Raw genomic sequence first — 24504 nt, 5'->3', positions numbered from 1 at the left:
TAAATTTTCCTTTTCCGTGTAATCTGCTTTATGTACCGAGTCGTCTTAGTCTCTCGTTTTCCTCTTGTGAAAGAACAATTGCTGAAATTAAATTAATAAAGGAGCACAATTAATCTTTTAGCCGACGGAAGTGCTTAGTATTAGCTTGATAGTGCTTATTATCTAAGTTTTGCACGCAAATTTTTTTTAAACTTTATCAGCGGAAAAGAATCGAAAAATTATAATAGTCTTAGCTTGTCAGTTAAATATTTAAGAAGAGATTATAGTGCGATATCTTAGCCAATTAAATATTTAACAAGAGATTAATTGGAAAGAAAATAGTCATCTGTGCATAGATAGAATCTTAAAATTCTGAAACGAATTTGTAAATGAATAACAAATAGGCAATATTAAAGTCAACTACTTTATTACACGTATGTATTTAATATACATATATAAGGATATACTATATCTTCTCTTTAATGGAAATTAAATCAAATAATATTATATCAACGTGTAAAAATTACATATTATTTACATAAACATAAATAATTTTAACGAGGGTTTTTGAAATTTAATTTATGATACTTCTCTTTAGAGTTCTACGTCCAAGAATGGCTTTTATACTTTCAAGATACTGTAAAGTTTAACTATTATTTTTTAATCATTCGCAATAATGTTTGTATAAAGAGATAAATAATGAAAATAATTTAATCTTAAAGGCTACCACTTTATGTAAATACTTCATGCGTAAATACGCGTCATATTGAATGACTTTTAATTTCCTGAAGAGAATGGCTGTTAATCGACCCAGAAAATGCACTTTGTTGCGTCGAAGTAGAAGTCCGACGAATGCGAAAGATGCGGCGAGCTTAAACGGAGAAAAAGGTCAACCGTGTAAGATAGGTACTTGCGCGACGTCGAAGGGAATTCTTTAAAAGCCATTTGACCGGATGCGACGACACAAAAGAATGGAAGGAAAGTCGTTAATGAAAAATTACGTTATTGAGGAAACGTCGAAATTGGCAATTAAGCGCTATTACAAGGAGGGAAAAGCGGAAGTTTTCGAGTGAATGAGATATCCGCGTGATTTTGCGTGACAGCGAGGAGAGCTTAACTTTATCCTCGCCGTAAATTTCCCTTTACTACGTCACTTTAGATCCCGCAAACGCAGCAGGTGTTTACGTATTAAAGTTTACGATTAAAGCGCCCGCCAGGATTTCTACGATTGCGTTTCTGCGCGTTACGTTCTCGACTTTTCTGTCAAAATTCTCTTCTCTCGGATGTGCGTAACAAAATTTGACATTAAATTAAAGTTATTCGCGTTCGCAAAATTTATGTAAATTTTTTAAAATTAACAAATATAACTTTTAATACACACCATTCTGGAATTTATATTCACATTTTTTTAATGTTAAATAAATGAAAATTGCTTTTACAGACTCGGTGCTGTCCCAGTTTTGTTATGTAAATTTAATAAAACATAGAATATTCTACTTTTACTATAATAATACGAAGTTATATAAAGATAAACAATATATCTATTTGCAAGTTATTAGATAAAATATTTTTGTAAATCCCCATAGATCGAGTATCACATGGTGATACGGTGCGAATGTATAGATAATAGATGGTCGAGATCTTCGCGCTGGCGCGAAACTCCCACCATGGATGTCTTCGGCACGCGCTAGGTTCGAGGGGCTATTCGACATTTCCACGCCAAATCGAGTTCGGCTTTTTCCCCGGCACGATGTGACGTTCCGATCTCGCGATATAGATAGTGATAAAGAATAAAATACAGAGACAACTGTGCACGACCGTGTGATGCAGTACGTGTTATTTTTTTATTTTTGTCGAATTTTATAGTCGTTGCTACATATTGATAGTTGTAAAACTGTGCAAAAAAAGTGAAGGATTAGTTTGTTACAGACGGGACAACGGCGAAATAAAATATCGTTTAAAATGTCGAAATAAAATTTCGCAATAATTGCGCGGTTAATTTTTGCGAATCGGATCAAATTTACGATGACTATATAGAACGATTTCGCGTCCAGGAAACGAGAGTAAAAATAGAAATTAAAAATCGTACGCAGAGTCCCATCCTACAAGGTATTGTTATTCTATTATAGAAACGATACACACACGCTACACATATTTTTAAAACAATGATTCATGTCACGGGAAATTGGCGCTGTCACAAGATTAACGTTTGGCCTTCATTCTCATTTTATTTTTATTGCAGTGAATGAACAGAGATACACAAGTGATGGCATACCGTGAATCAAAGGAGCCAACACGAGTGCAAGGAAGTGTGTTCTATCGTGGCATGCATTTCTACAGGTAAAACGATACAATATATAATATACAATAAATATTTCAAAATCAATTTCAATAAAACAAAAATCACTCTCCAGCTCGTAAAACAATTATCTAATATAAATTAGAGGCCAAAGATGAGCAAACTGAGCAAGATGAGAAAGTTTAAAAAGAACTTTATTTCATTAATTTTCCAACATTATAAAAAGCGAGACTAGTTTTGAATCTTACTAGATCTTTATTAATTGCAGTTTACATTAATAAATTAATCCTGCTTATGTAAATGCATTATACAATAGTTTAAAAAATAAATAATTATTAAAAAGTTGATATAAACCAAAACTGGAGTCACGTGATCAAATCATTAAGCGTCAAGCGGAGACCAGGGTAATATAAAGTCATCAAGTTAAAGCAAGTCATACAGCATCGCATTGATAATGTCCGTTTCCGTTTCCGTTATTAGACATCGACTGACGTACATTGTGAATTGGTTTACCACAATCGGATTTGTAATATGACAATTGTCTATTGTCAATTTTTTCTAACGTTGAGGAATGTGGAGACGTGCCCGCGCGAAGCTTCAAATTCAATGCGATGCCTGTGTGACGTGCTTTAACTTGATGGCTGTTTTTTTATTATCCTAGTCTTCGCTTGACGCTTAATGATCTGATCACATGACTTCGGTTTATATCAACTTTTTAATTATTATTTCTCCTCCTAATTATTGCGCAATGTGTTGACTACACAATATGAAAGATTAATTTATTAATGTAAATTGAGATTAATAAAGACCGTAATAAGGTTCAAAACTAGTTTCTTCTTAATGTCAAAAAATTAATGAAATAAAATTTTTTTTACACCTTTTAATTTGCTCGTCTTTGATTGCTTGATTAATATTAAATAAATTTCAATAATATTTAGGTATAGATTTTTCTCTACGCACACGTATTTCTATGTAATAAACATTTTAAGCGCGCTTGACTATCCAATGTACAAAATATATTTGCGAAAAAGAATTGGTTTAGCATAAATTAATCCTGCCATTAAGTTATAAACATAAGGGGAATAAAAGTCACGATATTGTGAGATGTCCAATAATCCAGAATAGAGCGAGTTAAAAATCGTTTTCTCGAAGTTTGCGAAATCACGATGCAACAGGTGACGCCAGATGTGCGGGTCCGGATTAAAATTTATGATGATCGTCGCATGCATCATGCGACTGTATATGAGCGAGTTCGCTCCAGTTTCGAAGTAGATCGTCATCGAGATTTATGCGATTGAATGTGTTTTGCGATGATGAACGGTCCGCTTGAATATGAGACGCGTCGCATTTCCCGGAAAATAATCTAAGGGTGACCACACAGCCGATTTATAATACGTTCCGATAATACATCATCGGATGCGCTCTTCCTAGCACGCCATTAACGCTCTCTGCGTAGCAGATAAAAAAAATCGCGATCAATCATTATCTCTATAATTTCTTTGTAAGGCAATTTTATATATTATATAAAAAACAAGAAATTGTAATTATGCACATAAAAAATGTATGTATGATCAGCGTAGCAAAAAAAAAGAAAAAGATACGAACTATTGCATCTTGAAGTTGCGCAAAGTTTAGGAAACTGTTCGAAACAGAATTTAAAAGATTATTCAATTTTCTTTCATTTTAATAAGAGATAAACGAGGAAAACGTTGGTTGTGATAAATAACTGTGCTTGTGATAAATAACTTTGTTTTCGACCCAAGCAGCCTTATCTGCATTTCTTGGCGCTGTCAAGTTCATTCGATTTCAGTTCGTTGTCGTTTCCTCTTCGTCATTTGATGCATAATGCAAATGGATTGGGTTAAGTGTAGTGATTTTAACGCTTATCAAGCAAATGTGTTGTATTTTTTTAAATGTCAAATTAATCATTAATTATTTAAGTTAACATTTAAAATTGCTTACGCGTACGCGACAATATTGCTATAATCAGTAGTAAACATCAAATTATCGCGTGAAATTAAATATCCAAACGATAATTGTTTATATAATTAGAAAAGAATTGTAAATAAATCGAGAGCAAATTAAAATCAATGTATCGAATAATTGCAGCTTGAGGAGAAATGTGGACAATAACTTAACAGTAAGTAAACTTACATGGCAAATGCAATTTTCACGTATGAGATTTCAATTTATTAATAGATGGTCCATGATATCGATATTTAACGGTTTCAATGGCACTAAAAGCTGCAATCGCGAATATTGCGCGCGATCATAACCGAGGGAAGCCATTTCCAATAATTGGATACTACAGAGAGTGCTCTTATAAATGAAGGAAAAGTCCGCGAGATCTTTTGTCAGAATCCTGTTTTAACATACTTCCTGTAATAAAATCAATGCACGGAATTTTATAATAAGTTTCGTAATATTTGCAATAAATTCTCTTGCTAACTTTAAATTTTCATGGTAAATACCAATACTCAATCTTGTTATTCAATTTTGTCGATCTTTCATTATAAACAAAGACATAAATCTAAAGAAAGATTTTGTATTTTCATTTGTCAAATGTTAATTATTTTGTTTTTAAATTATTACTAATAACAATAGTAATGCAAAATATTCAAAATACTTTTCTAAAAAGATTAATATTATTTGAAATATGGAGATTTATTTAACCTTGAAGAGATAGACTTTTTCTAACAAATATTCTACAAAACGCAATCGTCCCACGCTTGCCAAAATTAATCAAATCGTTTTACTCTCACTGGCAAACACACTAAAACGTGCGATATAATAATATGATTGACATCTCTTGAGCTTGTTTGTTTGCGTTAGAAACTAAATTAGAAGTCAAAAAGATAAACGGATCTATTTTACTTCCTGTTCTCCGATGAATTCTATTGGTGATTTGTAATTATAGGAAATAAAAATATACATATTTTCTTAATATAGAAAAAAGACTAATTTATCGAAACTTTAATTTATTACAAAGTTGCATAAATAAAAACATTTACATTAAAACAAATGTACATTATACATTAAGCGTTTTATATACAATTCATTTAATCTAATTATAACTGAAACCTATTCAATTTGCATTATGTTGATTAATACATTTCTTTCGAATACATGATGCTAGCCGAAAATAAAACTGCGAAAATTAAAGATCGCGCAACTTAAATTGCAAAATAAAATTCGATTAGTTACGAGAATTGTCTAATTTATCGTAAGGATGATTATTCGAGAATTGCGAAAGATCTCCAAGCGCTTCTTGCAACGCGTTCGAACGCGGTAAATTGCTATGCGTATTATCAAGTGCCCGCGTCAATTTCACATAAACATCATCGTACGATCGATCGGCCGAGGCTGCAGCATCTCCTCGATGTTTTGTTTCAAGAAACTAGATTTAACGACTCTCGACCATCGTGCCACGGCTGTCAATTGACGTCACATTTTCTCGCGTTTCCCTATCATATATATTTGCGCCAAGTTCGGTGATAATGCGAATCAAACTCGGATCAGATGACAGATTGAATTATGGTCCCGAGCGGAGGTCCCCTCCTCGTTGACGCCTTCCACGAATGAAGGATTAATTTTCCGATCGATAAGCAACCCGTTGTTCCAACAAAGAGCTCTGTATGTTAATGGAACTATAACATTGTGCGTTGCTCCAACAAGGATCAGTGTGCGTTAAGCTGAACCGCTTGTTGTTGTAGCAAAGAGCTTTGCACATTTGTATTATATTACGTTACGGTTTGCACCAACCAGGAATTAGGTATTATTAATTATGTTGAGGTGGTACTTCAAGTGGTGAATGTGCGAAAACAAGCGGTAATTTAATCGCGTCAAACATCTTTTATCGGCAAAAGTCACGCGAGTGAAGCGTCATTCGCACACATCGCGCGAACGAACGCGCACAATAAGCTTTTGCGGAATTGGCTAATATCGATTCGATAATGAAACGTAAACGAATGAACCTGATCTGCAATTCGGATTTCAAGAGCTTAATCGACGTAGCGGGATTCACGATTACACGCGTTTATTTATCGCAATCGAGATACGTCGTAAAATGCCTCGCGAAATAATTAGTATAAGCGATTTTTCGCTGTCACACATTTTAAAAGGCTCGTACACGCGCGCTGTATCGTAAATAAAACTCAAGTGAGAATAGGGTAACAAATACTAACGACTACGAGACGAACAAGTTGCGAGGCGTGTTTCTAAAACTTTACAGCTTGACAGAGTGTGACCGTGATCTACTGACCGACCGACAAGTCAACGTTCTGAAAATTCGTGTCAAGTTGCTGTTGAATTAACGAGCGGAAACGTTAGTCAAAACAAAACGGAGGAGGCATTTCTGCAACCTCGGAAAGCTTGAGAACACGGAAAACAGCACGTGTTCGCTAAGAGGCATTTGAATAAAGCATGTGGAAGAGATTTTCGAAAATTTTGTTTAAAATAAATAAGCTATGCGTTCATTGCGGAACTTTCCATTAAAATTTAATGCGATGCAAATAGGTCAGTTCGTACCTGCGTTATTTGTAATCCAATCATAGCTTTCTGTTATTAAAATGTAAATTATTCTAGCTGATATTATTCCTCTTGCGTTTAGACATGTCAACGCAACAGCTAGAGCAGAATTAAAGATCGCGCGGTTTAAAATTATGGTACAAAAAATCGGATTTGTTACATTATAAATAAGAGTTAGACGAAGAGTTGCAGAACGTAATAATAACCGACAGCTGTGTGTTTAAAGTACATGTTGGGAAGTTTGTTAACGAGGTACCTCGAAATACAGCAGACAAATCACCCAAGAGAAATCATTCGCGTCGAAAATTGTACAAAACGACGGAACGTGCAAGCTAGACGAATCAGAGAATTTCTTGTTTCTCGCGCGCTGCGGTTTCCGGATAGTATCTGACGATGAAGGAGTTAACGATTCATTGGGGACAATTAGACAATGTTGCAAATGTCAGTCGGGAGCACGATCCGCGTCGAAAATAGCGACATGTGTTTCCGTTCTGTCCGATGAACGGCGTTTACGAGAGCACCGGCGGTATCGCCGATGACAGCATCAACGTGAAGGCGACAAGCGTGGAGATGTTCGCGCGCGCAAACAATGTTCGCGGACGTGACGAGACAGAATGAGTTCAGGACTCCGTCGAGGATGCAAAGTGGTGTGCCATGCGCGATTTCTGGCTTTTGGAAGGTGCCAAAATATCTAGTCTCCTTTGTCGAAGTGACAAGCACAGTTGCCGATTGCATCTGTAGCTCACGTGGCTTGTGAATGAAGTCGAGATTATTCGGCATCGATAGGGTTATTTAAATAAATATATATTTTGAAGGACGGTATTAAAAGAAAAGTGATTATGCTATTGTTATCGGAAATGTAGCTGGTACATTAATTTAACTTAACATTGAATATATCAAACGATTAACATGACTATTTTGTAATTTAAAGAAAATTATTCAAATTAATAGCAGTGCATTTTTGAGATTTTTCATGATTTTTGCTGCAATATATGTGAATATTAAATTGATTATTTTATTATCTTTTAAAAAATATATATATATACCTACATATAAAAATATATTATAATATATATATTTTTTAATATAATATATAAATATAATATATATAATATATAAGTATAATATATATTTATTTTAATAATAATAATAATTCATATATATAATATATTTAAATAACAGAAATTAATTGTTAAAGTAGTTCTAGTGTTAAAAATTCATAGATGCTATGTAAAAATCTAACATATAAAAAGTTGTAATAACATCCAAAAAATATTGATTTACATCAGACCACTTTTGCACTTGATTGCCCGCGATTTTATTACTATAAATAAGGATTCTCATATTTCTCCTGTTGTGTTATCATATCGATTTGTCGTACTTAGGGAAACGCGATATTTCGAAGATTGAATAGGCCGCAATGTGTTTATGATGTCTGAAAAATGGACTAGGAGGATAAAGGCGATGCTAAAAGGTCAGCGTATATATTTGAAAGGTGATACCCTTGTCAGAACAGTTAATACAATGGTGACAATGTGGAAAGCGGATATTTGTTAACTAGCAGGGATATCATATGTACCGCTGAAAATCATATCGCACGTTAAGATCTTTTTGAAGACGTCTACCCCTCGTTAGCGGCGGATTTCGTGAATAATTCTACGCGATAACGATATCATTGTGCGAAAGGCAACGTTCGCGTAACGTATAGAGCGGATCTGCCGCCGCTTCCGTCGACGTAATGAATGAAACTGTTATAACGCGTGCACGCAGCAACGCCACAGGCAGATGTAGCCGCGTCAGCGGCTACATTGGGATTCATTGTATAATTAGCGTAATGGACATGGATAATTGGTCGAGCCGCAAAATGAGATGCGCGTGGCGAACCGGCTTGATGCTCGGTATATCAAACGATTAGAAATTGCGTTAAATGCGCTGACAAAAATTTTTCACTGGAGCCCACATCGATCGCAAAATGTGGCGGTGAGGGGGGAGGGGAGGGGGGGACAATATTGCACGTCGGTCTAATTGAGGAATTTACAGGCGGCCCTTCAATTCTCGCGCAAATTGACCGAAATTAATCGAAGCGTCGCGTCGCGTCGGGGAGGAATGTCGTCTCGTTAATCGGCGGATGATGGGAACTGCTAGCCATCCGTAACGTCAGCCGTAATATCATCCATAATATATCATTATTACACAAATGCGGAAGATCGAGAACGCGATAATATCGCATTCGAAATTTAATTACCCGATTGACGGTGATCGTATCGCCCAGATGTTCGTCCTTCCGAAACGCTGCCTTTAAAAGTCGTGGAAAAATTTGAAGTAAAATTTGCAATTTCAGGTCAACACGGAGATAAACAGGAAGAATCTTATCGCGAGAACCTATTCCGACTCGTGGAAAAATTAACGCCTCCGACAGAGATCAAGATGTAAACCGAAATCCGATATTTCAACGGCGGATATTTCACTCAATAGTACTCACGTCAATAGTAACCGGAGAAGATATCGTACATCGTAACTGCATTTCGTAGAATATATAAATCATCGCTATCTCGCGACAGCTATCGGCGATAGTCTGGAATACTTATGGACGAAATTAAGCAGCGAAAATACAGGCAGAAGAGACACTCGCAGCGCAGAGATACTTGCTCGTTCGAGCTGCCGATTTAAAATTCAGCCACGAAGGCTTCCCAAATATTCTGCTAAATTATTCTGCTTACTACGGTCGCGAGATTCCACGCCGTATACCTCGCCGAATACGAATAAAGGAAGCAGAATGATTTCGGATATGACAGCGAACATCACCAGGATCCTTCAGGATACGGAGGATTCCTGGAGGCTCTCGACAGACGGGGATCTGCAGGGGCTGCCGTCCACGGTCGTCTACGCCGCGAGTTCGCGACACGAGAACTTGTCGAGCACGATCGTCGCCATGCTCAATGACGAGCCGATGGACCGCCGGGACTCCCTGTACATCGTGCTGCCGATCACGGTGATCTACGTCGTGATCTTCTTCACCGGCCTGATCGGCAACATCTCCACGTGCGTGGTGATCGCTCGCAACAAGTCCATGCACACCGCCACCAATTACTACCTCTTCAGCCTCGCGGTGTCCGACCTGCTGCTGCTCGTGTTCGGATTGCCGCCGGAGATGTATCAGATGTGGTCGCGCTTCCCGTACATCTTCGGCGAGGCGTTCTGCATTATCCAGAGCTTCGCCTCGGAGACCTCGACCAACGCCACCGTTCTCACCATCACGGCCTTCACCATCGAGAGGTGAGCCTTAGAAATTTTATGTCGCGCATACATCAAATCTGACTGGCATAGAATGTCATGAATATATATGACACTCGCCGATGCCACATCCATACCCTGCCAATCATTTGGTTTTTATATCTATATCGGTATCCCGAGTATCACGTTTTTTTCTCTCTTTTTTCGCGAATCACGTGCGATATAACACGCATTTCAACCGAAATATCTATAGTTCCAGCCTGTGGTATGGAGATCGATAAAATAAAATATGAAGAAAAGCTGGCGCCAGAGTGCCCGCCGCGCCGATTCTAGCTGCGATTTCGGATTGTGTGTGAACATCGATAATCCGAACACCCGCGCGCGACAGAGCCGTCGTTTCAATCTCCTCGGAAACAAAAACGTTCGGCCCTTCTTTTAATAGTTTTTTTTTCTTCTCCGCAGGTACGTGGCGATCTGTCATCCCTTCATCTCGCACACAATGTCAAAACTGTCACGGGCAGTGAAGTTCGTGGTGGCGATCTGGGTGCTGGCCCTCTGCCTCGCAATACCGCAGGCCATCCAGTTCGGCATCGTCTACGTCGACTACGACAACGGCACCGCCGTCCTGGACAGCGCCAGCTGTTCGCTGCGCTGGACGCTGATCGAGCACGCTTTCGAGATCTCGACCATCCTATTCTTCGTGCTGCCGATGACGATCATCACCGTGCTGTACGTGCTGATCGCCATCAAGCTGCGACACTCGAGCCTACTCACGACCACCGTCAGTAAAAGGCATCACGTTCCCGGTGTGTTGAATCACGCGGACAGCAGCAGAGGGAAGACGAATGCTCAGAGGAACGTTATTCGCATGCTCGGTAAGCGGATGCGGTCGCTTTGATCGTCGGAAATTACAGCTTGCTGTCGAGCATCCTTAGAACGCGGTTTGAGATGATTGAAATCGGGTTTATTTCGTTTCTGAGCGGGGTAACTCGCGAAGCCATTAAAGACTCTTACGTTGAATTGTGTCAGCGACTTCGCCGAATAATGATCGATGTCACAATGAAGCTCGTAATTCTCGGAAAAATTTACAGGAAGATTTTTTTAAATCGCTCTATCACGAAGAATATACTTTGAACTGCGATACGCAGAATATCCTATAATAAAGAGATCAAACAGATAATAATATCGTAATCTTCAATTAGTTTCAAGTGAGTTTCAACAGAATTTCAATTTAAAACTTGGTGCTGAAAGCATAATTAAAACTTGGAAAATTTTAAACTCGAAAAAAATCCGTTATTAAAATATATTTTATTTATTCACTTTTTATACTTGACATTTTTAAATATATATATATATATATAAAACAAACTTTATAATAATATATGAATATATATCACCGAATATATGTCACCGAGTAATTCATTAATAATGCTGCTAGTTGACGGATTGAACGAGTTACTACATGTTCTACTTCACAGTTAGTAAGTTCGCATAGTTTCACATTCAAACGTATTACGCCAGACGTTCCTTTCTCATGAAAAGTTCAAATGAACTTAAGCCGCCCGGAGCAGGTTGACGTATTACGAATGCTTAGCCAGACATTCCTACAGCAATCTCGTGAAATATTCAAATCCATGCTTAATTATCCGAACTTTGTTGAAAAGAATATATTTGATATCCGGGAGAATGTTCCAAGTGCCCTGCCGCAGACTGATAAGCAAGTACGTAATTTCGCAAACAGACAACTGCAGTGACAGAGAGAGAAACATTTCGAAATTTTCGCTTATTCGTCAAATATAAATCTATATAAGTATCGCTTTAAATGTGCGCTTTCCATAAACTTTGAGAGTTTCCGTGATCTAAAAATCGTACGATCATTTACCGATTTCTTTTTATATGAGAATCATAATTCAAATTATTCGACAAGTTTACGTCATCATAAACGTCGTTCAAATGGTATGTCTTATGTCTCGTAAAACATTGTGATATAATATCGAGTAATATCCTGGCGAGTTCGAAAGCTATACATAATTTCGCGCGAAATTCAGTTTCCAGTTGGAAGCATCGCATAACAGTCGTGGTTTAATTAAAAGAAATTACAACGCTGTTAATTCTAGTAATCGTTACCAGACTCGGTGCAAAACCGAGCACATTGCTGTGCTCATTTCTTGGAAAAATATGAGAACTAAATGAGGATAAATATCATTCCCAAATTCAGACCGGACCGCCAAAAGAGCGAATAATGTCGAGAAAAAACGGTTCTCGAACGATCGATTCTGACGGGATGCGATTTACCGCATCAACGTGCATAACTTCGCAATTTTTTTTTAATCGAAATTTATGATATCAATCTTTTATCGAAGCACAAATATAAAAAAATTTCTATTCTGCCTGAGAAGAGATGGGAGGAGGATTGCGGACATTTGATCGGCTTTTTATGACCTCGCATAAACTTCTTCTCGCCGCGACGTCAACGCTGTTCATAATGATGACGTTTTATTCACATAGCATTTACTTCGGGTCGCTTTACGTATTCTATATTCGACTGGATGTCAATTTTAAATCGTAAGAAATTTATCTTGCATGGGTGGACTTTATTTTCTAAATATCTGAATTCTTTTTTATTTTTAAATTTTTAATAAAACCATATTTTTAATTTTGCGAATAGAAACTTAAATATGTATCATTAAATATAAGCACATGTTTTTTAAATTTATCTTTTTCTATGTATTTAAATAATTTTTTGCTTTTCATAATAATTATTTTTTTAATTAGTTCTACTCAAAGAAACTAATAAAAATTTAGAAAATTATCTTCAGAGAAATAATACATAAATCTTTCGACTATCTTCAATTTTTTTCGGATTAAAATAATTTTACACGTTTATTGTAGGTTTACCGATTTACTAACAAACTGCCTTCAGAATTTCTTGATGGGAAAAAAAATTTCTACGCTGTTTCCGTCTTGCCCTCGAACACGTAATAGCTCTTCGCGTCATTCTTACAATACCACGGCTCGTTCGTGATGCGAATAGGAACGGCGAACTCATCCATTGGAAGAACCCATTGACAAGTCTCTCGAGGCCGGAACTATTCCTTCAGCAAGACAATCAACGAGATCACTGAACGCGATAGGATCTTAGAAGCCGGCCGTGCCCATGTCTCGGTAAATCATTCGAGTGATTTCGGACTCGATTACTCAAGCAGAGAATAGAAGCAAATGATGTCATAACGATGTCAATTCTTACATCATTTGTGACTTATAAGTGACAAATCAAATTATAACTCATTTCAAATTATTATCGTTACGATATTATATTATTTCATAATGATATTATTACTTTTGTGTTCTATCTGGGTGTATTGTAGCCATATATTTTTAGGAATATCAGGTCGGACACGTACATTAGTCGGATTGAATCGAGTAAACATCACAACGTCAAACGAATTTTTGGGCATTTCGAGGTGTTAGAAATTTAAATAATATTGACACATTTTTGAACGGATTTTAAAGATTTCTTCTCAACAAAATTGAAATCAAGTTTTAACATTACAGATTTATTTTAAAATTAGAAGAGCGCGAGTGAAACTTATTGATCTTAAAATCTTATTTTTCATTTCAATCGAATTGTTACACGGGCGTGATATTAAATTGAACAAGACGTACGTATAATTCGCCGATTTATGTCCGAATGTGTTTATTATTCAATTTCGTTATTTCTCTCTTAAAGAAGCGCGTCATCTCCAGGAAATTGATCGCGAGTATTAACGTCAGTTTAAAAAAGAAAGGAATCAAATCGGCCTCTAACAGCCGTCTCAAACGTAGCGATGAAATTTGAAATATGAGGGTGTATAAGACCCGGATCATTATTGACGTTTTCCGTGAGTTATCCCCTTATCTTCTTTGCCTCGTTGCCGAGCGACCTCGGGTTCGAGGGCTTACGCCTAAAACCCCGGAGAATTATTCTGCTCGTGCCTCCTAATAGCCACAGATAAACGACGTGCTCTTCTCGCTTCTAATCATTCACGGTGTCACACGGCGCGATTTCATTCTTGTCGATTTCATTCTTCGGTCGCATCGATCGACGGAGTCGAGGACCTGCCTGACGAACTTTCAGACCAGGTCGCTTTATTGAATTTCTTTTCTACTTTACTTTCAAGGTCGTCGAATCTAGAGACAAATTTGAGTGATGCGAACGTCAGGGAAAGATATATTGGACAAAAATAAAAGCTAATTTATAATTTCAACGAGTCGACGCTTCCAGTGAATATGCGCTTTACAAGAAATTACTTAAGATGTCGGTGATTTATAATGAGAATATTTTTAAACTTAGAAATATATTAAAATCACATTTGTACATTGCGCATATTCTGCTATTCATACTAGAATCTCTAATGTAAATAACTAGGCAAATATACAGAACATATCGCTTGATACGCGCATATGTACACTGTTACACATATAGCCACCGATGCATTTTGATGAACGGCCGGTTGTGTATCCTTTACTCGTGCTAACCAGGGCTATTCCAGTCTATTTCCCGACCAATCGGCTTACGTAAGACTCGAGTAATCCCCCAAAGTATCGAAGCTTCCACGTGATCGTAGGTCGCATCCAAATTTACTCTGCACTATTGTGGCAGTTTGCAGATCTTCCGGGTTGTGCAATTTATCCGGGTTATGTGCGCGCGCGTATAAGCGCGCGATATGCCGAACATTTTAAGCTCCCGTTGCATCTTTACTTCTTAAATCATATCGTGAGTTAAGAATATAAAGCTATTTTAAATTTCTAACTTTTACTGACACGACATAAATTATCACGTCAAAGAAAATTTTTCTTAGCGATTCCCGCGAAGGTCGAGCAAAGTGAGCGTGAAACCGTTAGGTCAAATTCTTTGCTCTTATGTAAGTCTAACTCTTATGCAAGAGTATTATTCAAATATACCGACCGAAATAGCAGTGTATAACTTGCGAGTAACACAAATCTCACGCTCAAGCTTTATTTAGGCTTCTCTTATCGAAACACATTGGGGCTACGCCGATCTCGACCTTAATGAAAGAAAAAACACACGGAAAAACACATTGTGAGCTCCGAAATCACGTTTATCGCATTCTTATAGTCCCTCGTATAAGAATTCGATCTATAGAGCGCTCCGGATTCCACGCACATCCCGTCCGAAACTATCGTTATGTTATCCAGATGATCTCGATGGCAACAGAGGGTTCGCGTGCCGACTAAAAATATCTAAACGACGTTTCCTATTCTTACCTTCGATTTCTGGATATCGCAAAGTACCATCGGGGGTAGGCAATGATCGTTTATTTGCTATTCATATCGATTTATCAATCAGGCCGTCGCGGCCGGGGAAAAGGCCGTTCCGTCAGACCACATTTCGATAAATTACTTCATCTCTCTTTTTGGCACACTAAAGACTGTCTTCCTTCATTTACTCTCATCACAGAGATAATGCTTGTTCGCCGACAAAAAGAAAAGTTTGCCTTCTGTACGTGGCGCCTGTATTTTTCTTTCTTCCTATCGCGCCGATCGAAGTCGAAGACTCACTCGTCTGCGTTCCACGAAGATAAAAGCAGGGGAGATACATTTGATTGGCTTCGAATAGTTATTCGGGTGGTAGTTATCTTCGTAATGAAATTCTCAGTGTTCTCAAATGATATCGTATCCATTGGATACGAAACGAGACGTGTAAGGGACACTAAATTCGTTCTGCTCTCATAAATCGTGAAGAGATATTAATGTTTATGTTGAGTCTCTTCTAATTCTCGAGATGTTTAGATTAAGAAATTTAATTAAGAGTTTGTTACAGATACATATTACAATACTATTTATATATAACTTAGAACATATTATATATATCTTGAAATTTAATTCTAATAACAATAATAGTACAGTTAAATTAATCTTAAATTAAATTTGTGCATATTTTCAGATATTTATAAAAATGTAAATCTAATAATAATATTAAATATATATAAAATTAAGAATTAAGATACATCACGTGTAATCGTTGTCCTGTCGAGAATAGGGAAACGGTTGCTCGCGATTTTGTCGGTGATAATCGGACAACTCTACCTATTTGCACGTGGCACGTTTACTGACATTTATATGATAGAGATCACGTGCATGTATGTTGAAGCGGCAAACTTTGAGATCCATCGCGCGCGTGCACGATAAAATAAAAAAAAACGGTTTATTAATCAAACAAAAAAGCACGAGCTTTCATGAATTATAATTACCGTCCGTCACTTTTTTGCAATAATTTTCACATTATGAAGTTGTGTGCTCGCAACACACGATGTATGTGACATCTGTGTACAACATTTACGATACGTGACAACAACAGAAATATTCAAACAAATGCACTTGTATTAAATTGACACGGGAAGCAATAAATGGTATTTAATAACAGATGTCACGCACTGACACACATTGTCGCTTTGCGGTAGTGTCCTCGTGTTCAAACGCGCGAATCAATGGCGTTGGCCAGATTCGCGAATGTGAAAACGAAAAACTATTCCGACTGTTGCGATTCGCCCTGGTGAATTTACGATCGCACCGGGATCGCTTGTCTTCATTCCCGACTGCTAGATGCCTCGGCCGAAGCGATAATCGAAATAAAAATGTCGACCTTCGTATCGTCGAGCGTGTGGGCGAATCTCGTTTGTCGACAATGCGCGTGGTAATAAAATCAGCGTCCTATTTGCAAAAAAAAAAAACGAAAGAAAAAAAATACACATCCCTCCGCATTTCCGTATCGTCGAACGTTTTCCGCCGTTGCGGCAAGCTGTGATGAAACGATGTTTCGAATTAACGCGCCGATGATTCATTTGTGTTTTCTATCCCACATGTCGACCGGGAGCGCGTATTTACGGTCGCGATACCTCACAAATTGTAAAGAGTTAGTTACCGCGAATTTTTTCAGAAAATTACGTCTCTCCGGAGGTATTAAAAAGGTGGAAGTTTTTTCATGAAAGTTTCTAAAGTTTTCAAATGCTACATAAAATGTTAGAAACATTATATTTCAAAGTCTGGCAAACGCTCTTTAACAATTCTTAACATTCTTTTTTCGTTCTTTTCCAAGGTAACTTAAAATAAAGCGAAATTTATTTGTTAATTAGAACTGTTTTTAATGAACTATGATTATTTTGATTATTTATTTCTGACTTAATTACTACAAATTTTTTTACAATTAAAATATTGCAATTACTTCATAAGGAAAAAAGGGAAGGAGTTTTTGAATAATGAATTTTGTTATTTAATTATGAAAATAATTCCGTAAATTAGCGAAATGTCTTAAAAGGATCAGATTTGAGTTATTTCTACATCTGTCGAGTCTCGAAAGTACGTAAATATTTTTTGATTGTTAGTATATAATTTAAGCTTTTTTTCTTCGCAGAAATTTGTGTTAGATTTCAAAATATTATTTCATACTACATAACTCATTCGCTTTTTCGGGGGAGGCGTCACATCCTTCATCCTTTAATATCCGCCCTCCCGAGGACGCGCGAGGCAAAGGGTGAGGCTGCTCTTTTTGTATCATTTTTACCATCCCCTTGCCAAATTTAGTTTCAATATAAAATATTCGCTACAGCGAAAGTGTCCTTAACACTTGTCACGCCTGTCATCATTCACTTTATTTTAGATATATATATATCTCACAAGTTACCTCGTCTAAAGCATTTCTTAAAGTCTTTTTAAAAATCTTTCTCAAGAATACGCCTGCGAAATTGCAGAGCCATGCCAAGAAGATTTAGATCTCTTCGTTTTTGCTTCTCAGTTACAGACGTAATATCGCGCGTGAAATATAATATAATACTTACGAGAAAAGAGAGAAAAATATATCTTCTCCTTCTAATATTTCTAAGCTCCCATTATGTTTGGTTAGCGTCGGTTAATTACTGCAGATTACAAAGCCTTAATGATCATTCATCATTACAGCATTAGTTACAAAGAGGTCCATTAATCTCACTCATGTTCGCAAACGTCTTCATGTAGTCGACTGAATTCTGTTAGAATCTTCACGGTTACTTGAGTACCTTTCGAGTTTTTTTTTCATAGCCTTAATTCCTAAAAGATTTTTAAACAGACATTACATCTCTCCCTCTAAAGTAATATTGCAGTAGTTTTTTTTTTCCGTGTGTGTGTAGAATCGATTTTTCGAATTTGTCAATCTATAAAGATTGATCGTCTTATCTCTCGAAGACTGTAATGCTCTACAGCAGTGTGGACAGTGCAATGTAATAAAAGTTCATTTTCTAGGTAAGTACGAAGTAATGAAATCGCGATACGTGACTTGAAGTAGCGCTAAATGAAGGCAAATGGCCTTCACAATGACTGTCTTACTTGTCTGTATGTTTTCCTCGATACATTGCGAGAATCATTGCGGGTCGAAACGGATTTGTTCGCTGCACCTCATCCTCGTAAATGGCTAATTCTTTATTCTATTAACTCTAAGAAATCACTTACAATTTTTATATTGACGCACATATCCTTCAGCTGTTTGTAATCTAGAAACGAAGAATACTCATTTCTATATAAAATACTTGTTCCCAAGATATTCTTAATTAGATTACGGGTTAATTTTATTTTACTTTCCAACGCAACAAGACGTCATTATTATCTTTACAGTCGCGGTGGTGGTGGCCTTTTTCATCTGCTGGGCGCCGTTTCACGCTCAGAGGCTGCTGGCCGTATACGCTCAGCACAGCTCAGACGCTGATACCATGATTATAGTCTACACCTACCTCACGTATGTGTCCGGAGTGTTCTACTATTTATCGACCACGGTGAATCCGCTCCTCTACAATATCATGTCTAACAAGTTTAGAGAGGCTTTCAAGGTAAATTGCTTCGGTGAATCGGATTTAATCGCTTCATTTTCTACTGGCGATTCTAACCGATGAGCCGGTTTATGAAACATTTATATATACTTGCAAAAAATAGAAGAATAAATTTTATGTGCAGACAATTAAAAATTAGTTTTGTCTCATACATATAGTTATTATAGCTAATATAAATGTAATTATATCTTAATACGTTCTAATATTTTTCATATTTTATATTAAAATGTATTAAGATATAATATTAATAGTAATATTTTTATCACACTTCTCGCATTTGTTACATTTACACAATAAATAATATCTTTTAGCTTTAATTGAGATTCTATTGATTCAACTATAAATTTCGTTTTCTCGGATTATCATTATCGATAAGCATCAGTTATGATCAGAATAAATATTTACAAGACACAAAATCCTTCGCTAATTTTACTTTATCCTTTCTTGCAGTCGATGCTGCCCAAGTATTGCATCAGGAAGTTCTCGTCTCGCAAGGTCAACCGCCGACAGGCGACTTACAGCAGCTTGTCGCGGTATCAGAAGTCAATGAAGCATCGATTCGACGATCCCCAGCACTCGCCCTCGATATCCGTCAGCGACGAACAGCAACGATTAACGCATATGGCATTGGCGAACGCGAATTCCTGCGAGCCGAACGGACTCGCGAGGCCGCAGAAAGAGCGGCCTGCGATCAGAGAAACCATCGGCTGCCGAGATTATACCAGAAGAGTGTCCAGGGACTCCAACAGCAGTCAATTTACCATGACATCATTAAGCAAGCAGGGCCTGAACGAGGGCAACAACAATGCGAAAGAGTGTCTACTGATCCAAAAATCACCAAAAGCCGTAACTTTAGGTAGCGTCTATTTAGGTGTCTCCGCGACATTAATTATTCCTGTAAGCTATACTTAATCAACGATGGTTAAATCAATGGTGTGGAGTTTTTTAAATTTACCGAATTAATTGGGGAAAGAGACATGTCTGCACGATGCGTTACACATATATATAAAATTTGCGTAATTACGCATATATAAAACATTATTTCGTGAGGATTATAATGTTTAAAATATTTTTATTTTGTCTTATCAAAATGCGTGTCTTGAAAAATATAATAAGTATAATACATATTAAAAACATCAAATAGACATAAATGTTACCTTTGAGGCGATAAACACACACTTATCATTTTGAAATTAACTAAATAGACTCTTGTTATATTGTAGTTAAAGTATCTACATCTTTTTTACAAAAGTACGTAAAAAGTATTACACAAAATAATTATAAATTATAAAAAATGTGAATTATAATATAATATATTTTTAAATATATTATAATTTTTATACACACATGTATTCTTCTATAACGAGAACGTCACAGGAGCAAATTTATTTTAAATTAAAAAAAAGTTTATTTATATTTATATAGGGAATGTATATGCGTTTAAAAAAAATAGAAACTACTTTTGCTTTTACCTTTTCGCGCATTAATTCTTATTTGTATAATCCGACAGAACGGAAAAAATATTTCTAACCCTTTATTATATTTCTAGCAGGAATTCTTACGGAGAGACTGGGCCTTGGCACAAAAGGATTTTTCACGCAGCGCCGAAAAAATTCACCGGTCAGCCCGACCAAACTGGAAAACGTCGTCGCGGTGCCACTACGATTTCAGAGTCATCCGAGCATCGAGAGCGCCAATACGATCAGCAACTCCAGCCTTCAGGACCTCGACGAGACCGAGTTCACCAGAACAACGGAGTTGGCGCCTTACATGGGCGAGTTAAACTTCGAACTCGTCACCTGACGTCCGATTATCGCGGGAGAACGCCGCCTTTCGAGTTAGACGTTTCGAGCACAAATCAGAAACCCTTTGGTTGTGGAAACCCGCAGGTTTGTACAAACTTCTAATTCCGAGGGAGGGCCGTAATCTCGAGGGAAATTTTGAGGCAAATCTCGATAGATTTAGCTGCGTGCCCCGAACGGCGCGCAGTTGCGTCATCGAGATGAATCGGCATGGAACATACATCGAAGGTGACTGCAGTTTCACAAAGAGTTATTGCCGCAAGAGGAGACAGGAGCTGATCCAACCTGATCATTTCGCTCGCGAGAAAATATACAAAGTATGTGGAAACTAAACGATAACGTAGAGAAACGATATTAGAATCGTCGGCTGCGGTTTGTGGACTGAAAGGAACGCTTATGTGTGTTAATCTCACGCGCAAGAGACGAGCTAGAGATTCTAACACGGACACAGGATGTGAAGCACGCGTGGATGTTTGATATCTCTCTAAAGTACGTATGTATGCGAATATATTATACTTCTCCATAGCATGGCTGTTAATAACGCTAGTCTTCTCTGCAAACGCGAGAGAAAATTTACAGCGCAGTTTCAGCGTTCCTAAGAATACATAGTGAATATTATAGTGATTATAATGATATTCTTGTTCATAAGATAACGTTATATGTGAAAAGGGAACGTTCTGTCAAGACTAGCACAAGCTAGCTCCTTGTTTTCTGTCTGTCGTTGGTATTTACATATATTTTGTGATAAAAGCGAATTGCACAACGACTTTAACGTTAATCGCAATCAAAGACTTATACAGAATTTGTAACGCCTGCGTAACTTATTTATTTTTGTTATCTCGAAACGTAGAAAAAGTGCCAATTTGCACAAAATTACTTCGACGTTATCAATGAAAAGTATGATTTTTTTTAAAATCTATAATTTTTTTAGCAATTTATACAATAATTTCTTTTTAAGCTTGCTTGTTCGTCAATTATAGAAAATATTAAAAAATTTAAATTATAAAATTATTCAGACTAGAAGTGCAATATTTTTTCAAGGAACACCGTTAGTAAAATCGCATTGAGAAGTGTCTCCGTGACTGAAAATACTCGAAAATCTAGATACGATCGGTATAAGTACTTATTGTACATATATGCGTAATTTCAAATTAATTTCAGCATTTATTTTTGTATGTATATTACTCTGATGATAGTTAACATTTCTAGCTTTATTTTATAGAGATTATAAATGCGCCTCAATGAATCCGTTTACATAAATGATAGCTGTGTATACAATACAATGCATATAATTTGCTAAATAAATATGTAATAATCATCCGTTTCAGAACCGTACTTTTAGAATAGCAAATGCACGTATGTACATTATCAATTTTTATCATTTCAGAAACTTCATATCAAAAAGTCATAATATTTTGTAGATTACTTTAAATATTTAAGCCCCTTATAAAAATAATTTATTCTAAAAAGAGGTAAGAAATTCTTATCGATAAGCAGACAATTTTATCGATACAGAAAAATGTTCTTTACATTTATTACACAGCAACAAATAATGTTATATAATGTTAAATAATGTTAGGGTACAAATAAAATGGTCGATTTTCACGAAACATTTCTGTCGAAAAAGCTTAATAAAGAATAATGTCGATAAAATATCGATAAAAATGATATCGACGATAAGAATGATATCGAATAATAAAAAAAATAAAAATAAAAAAGGTGCAAAATTGTTTTACGTACTATTAAATTTTGAGTTGCATCTCGATGTAAGCTTTAACGTTGGGCAAGATGCGAATCTTTTCCACTAGCTTCTTCAATTCTGGATGATCATGATTCACGTCCCTGGTCAGGATAAAGCTTAGACGTTCAGAAAATGCGGCCCACATGAAATCCGGCCACGACAGCTAAAATAATAAAAATGTATTTTCGGACTTTCGTAAAGATAAAATTGACAAGACAAGCATTATAGTTTGACGCGCAATCGATCATTACTTTGCCATTGACGAAGTATCCGCCGTTATTCTTGACTTGAACCTCGAGCGTATCGAGGTAGAATGGCAGTTTTTGGAAGGCGATCTCCTTGAATTTTTCTTTAAAAACCGGATCCTGTTCCCAGTAGTAGACGGACAGAGCTACGAAAATAATAATCTGATTTGAAGCTTTTGCGTCGCACAGAGAGGCGAAGAGCGCTGTCATCTGCGCTATATATTGCGAAAAGAGCGATATACAGCGCGCGACAATCGTTCATGAAGCGCACGGATCGTTGATTCTAAATAGCTTCCGCTCTTCTACAATACGACGTATCTTGTGGCAGCAACACTAAAATCGACTTGTACGTGCATACCGTGCAATTACATTATATCGATTAATCAGATTTCCCGTCAGCGTGGAGGTATTGAAAAAAATTCTATACCTGTTTTCGATTACATAATTACCAACCGGTCATTCTCCCGTGTTCACTGATCACCGGCACTTACCTTGTCTCATATCCTCGATAGAATCGATTGTAGCATCAATCTCCATAGCCTCGAGCTCGTCGGACCCGTATAAATTATACTTCTTAGCGATAAAGCGGGCGATAGCTCTGGACTGATGGTACGTCTTGTCATCTATCTTCAGAATCGGCAGTTGTCCCATGGGCATGTCTACGGTTTGTAGATACAAAAGTGGCTATTCTACTATTAAATGATCGTTGAATAATGTTTATTGCGCGAACATGTTTATGATAGAAATTAAAAGTATAATTAATACAGGGAATGACGAACTTGAAATGAGAGATTACAAAATAATTTTTATATTATAAGTCAATAAACAGAGAAGCAATTAAAGGCAAAGAGTTCATTCGATTCATAATCTCTGGAAAATTGCAATAGAAATAACATACTTGCTTTGTACATCGGCCACTCTTCCAAATTGAGTCTAATATCTTCGAATTTGACGTCGCAATGGTTTAACAGGTATCTAATTGGCTCCCCAACGCATCCAATGTTAAAGTATGTTAACTTGTACGCCGACATGGTCTAAAAAATAGTATAAACAGAAAAAAAAATGAAATTGTCTTTTCTTTTGTAAGTCACCTAAGAGACTGCGTTCGGAGATCGCTCCTACCGACATTTGCAGTATTGCATTTTGTTTTATCACATCTAATTAACAGTAAAGATAAAAAAATGTAATAGCGCTGATAGCGCGCTTCCCGAACGCAGTCTAAAACTCAAATGTCGATATAATATAAACAAATTATTATTTACATCAATCACATCAAATTACTTTAATTCCGCCTCTCGTACTTCAGTTCTCTTCAAGTAGTTGCTGATTAACTTTGGATATTAATTAGAAATATAAACAAATTTCAAATTTATTTGCAAAATTAACATATAATATATAAAACTCTTCAATTTAAAACAACTTTAAGTATAATAATTGGGCATTAAAAGTAAATAAACGTGGTACTTATTAATAAATTTAGCTTTGGCAGTAACGATATTAGCTGTCCCTATTTTAAAGACATACATTAGCTGCCATTATATCACTTATTTTAGCTGCATTAGTTAATCCTTTCTCTGCGTTCAATTATTATACTTGAAGTTGTTTTAAATTTATTTGTAAACGGAAAGAAGAGCGATTTTGCTGGATTCAGATCTGAAAATAATTTTTATTATACAATCAAAATAATTTTGTTAGAAAATCAAACTAATTGCTAGAATATCAAAATAATTTTGTTGAAAAATTAAAAATGCTTATTATTTTTGACTTTTCAACAAAATTATTTTGATGGCTCAACAGATCGGAAGAGCACACGTCTGAA

The 24504-nt window shown here is 36.4% G+C and overlaps 2 protein-coding genes across 6 annotated transcripts in view; one reads left to right on the top strand and one right to left on the bottom strand.

Annotated features, from left to right (window-relative positions):
- The first annotated feature begins 1701 nt into the window (after window positions 1-1701).
- Window positions 1702-21673, top strand: LOC105456091 (neuromedin-U receptor 2-like). Of its 4 annotated transcripts, none has more exons than XM_011699875.1 (7): window positions 1702-2088; window positions 2222-2319; window positions 9147-10081; window positions 10502-10914; window positions 18686-18897; window positions 19348-19753; window positions 20450-21673. In XM_011699875.1, exons 3-7 carry the CDS (start codon window positions 9582-9584, stop codon window positions 20698-20700), a joined length of 1782 nt encoding a protein of 593 aa, XP_011698177.1. In that variant the 5' UTR covers window positions 1702-2088; window positions 2222-2319; window positions 9147-9581; the 3' UTR covers window positions 20701-21673. The 4 variants fall into 4 exon arrangements, with proteins under 4 accessions (XP_011698177.1, XP_011698174.1, XP_011698175.1 ...); XM_011699872.1 differs by having other exon boundaries at window positions 20447-21673; XM_011699873.1 differs by lacking the exons at window positions 1702-2088; window positions 2222-2319 and adding an exon at window positions 3932-4418 and having other exon boundaries at window positions 20447-21673.
- A 170-nt stretch (window positions 21674-21843) lies between these two features.
- The window catches only part of LOC105456090 (glutathione S-transferase-like), a 3351-nt gene continuing 690 nt past the window's right edge, over window positions 21844-24504 (bottom strand). Inside the window, exons 2-5 of one of the 2 annotated variants that reach the window (XM_011699871.1) lie at window positions 23584-23719; window positions 23177-23344; window positions 22692-22831; window positions 21844-22603 (exon numbers count right to left, since the gene is read on the bottom strand). In XM_011699871.1, coding sequence (XP_011698173.1) covers window positions 22442-22603; window positions 22692-22831; window positions 23177-23344; window positions 23584-23716 — 603 coding nt within the window. In that variant the 5' untranslated portion in view covers window positions 23717-23719 and the 3' untranslated portion in view covers window positions 21844-22441. Of the gene's footprint in view, window positions 22604-22691; window positions 22832-23176; window positions 23345-23583; window positions 24098-24504 lie in introns of those variants that run through there. The other variant, XM_011699870.1, reaches the window with a different exon arrangement.

This window comes from Wasmannia auropunctata, unplaced genomic scaffold (assembly GCF_000956235.1).
Source record: "Wasmannia auropunctata unplaced genomic scaffold, wasmannia.A_1.0 LD335767.1, whole genome shotgun sequence".
In the NCBI taxonomy this organism is placed as follows: domain Eukaryota; kingdom Metazoa; phylum Arthropoda; class Insecta; order Hymenoptera; family Formicidae; genus Wasmannia; species Wasmannia auropunctata.
This window is presented reverse-complemented; position numbering and strand designations above follow the sequence as displayed.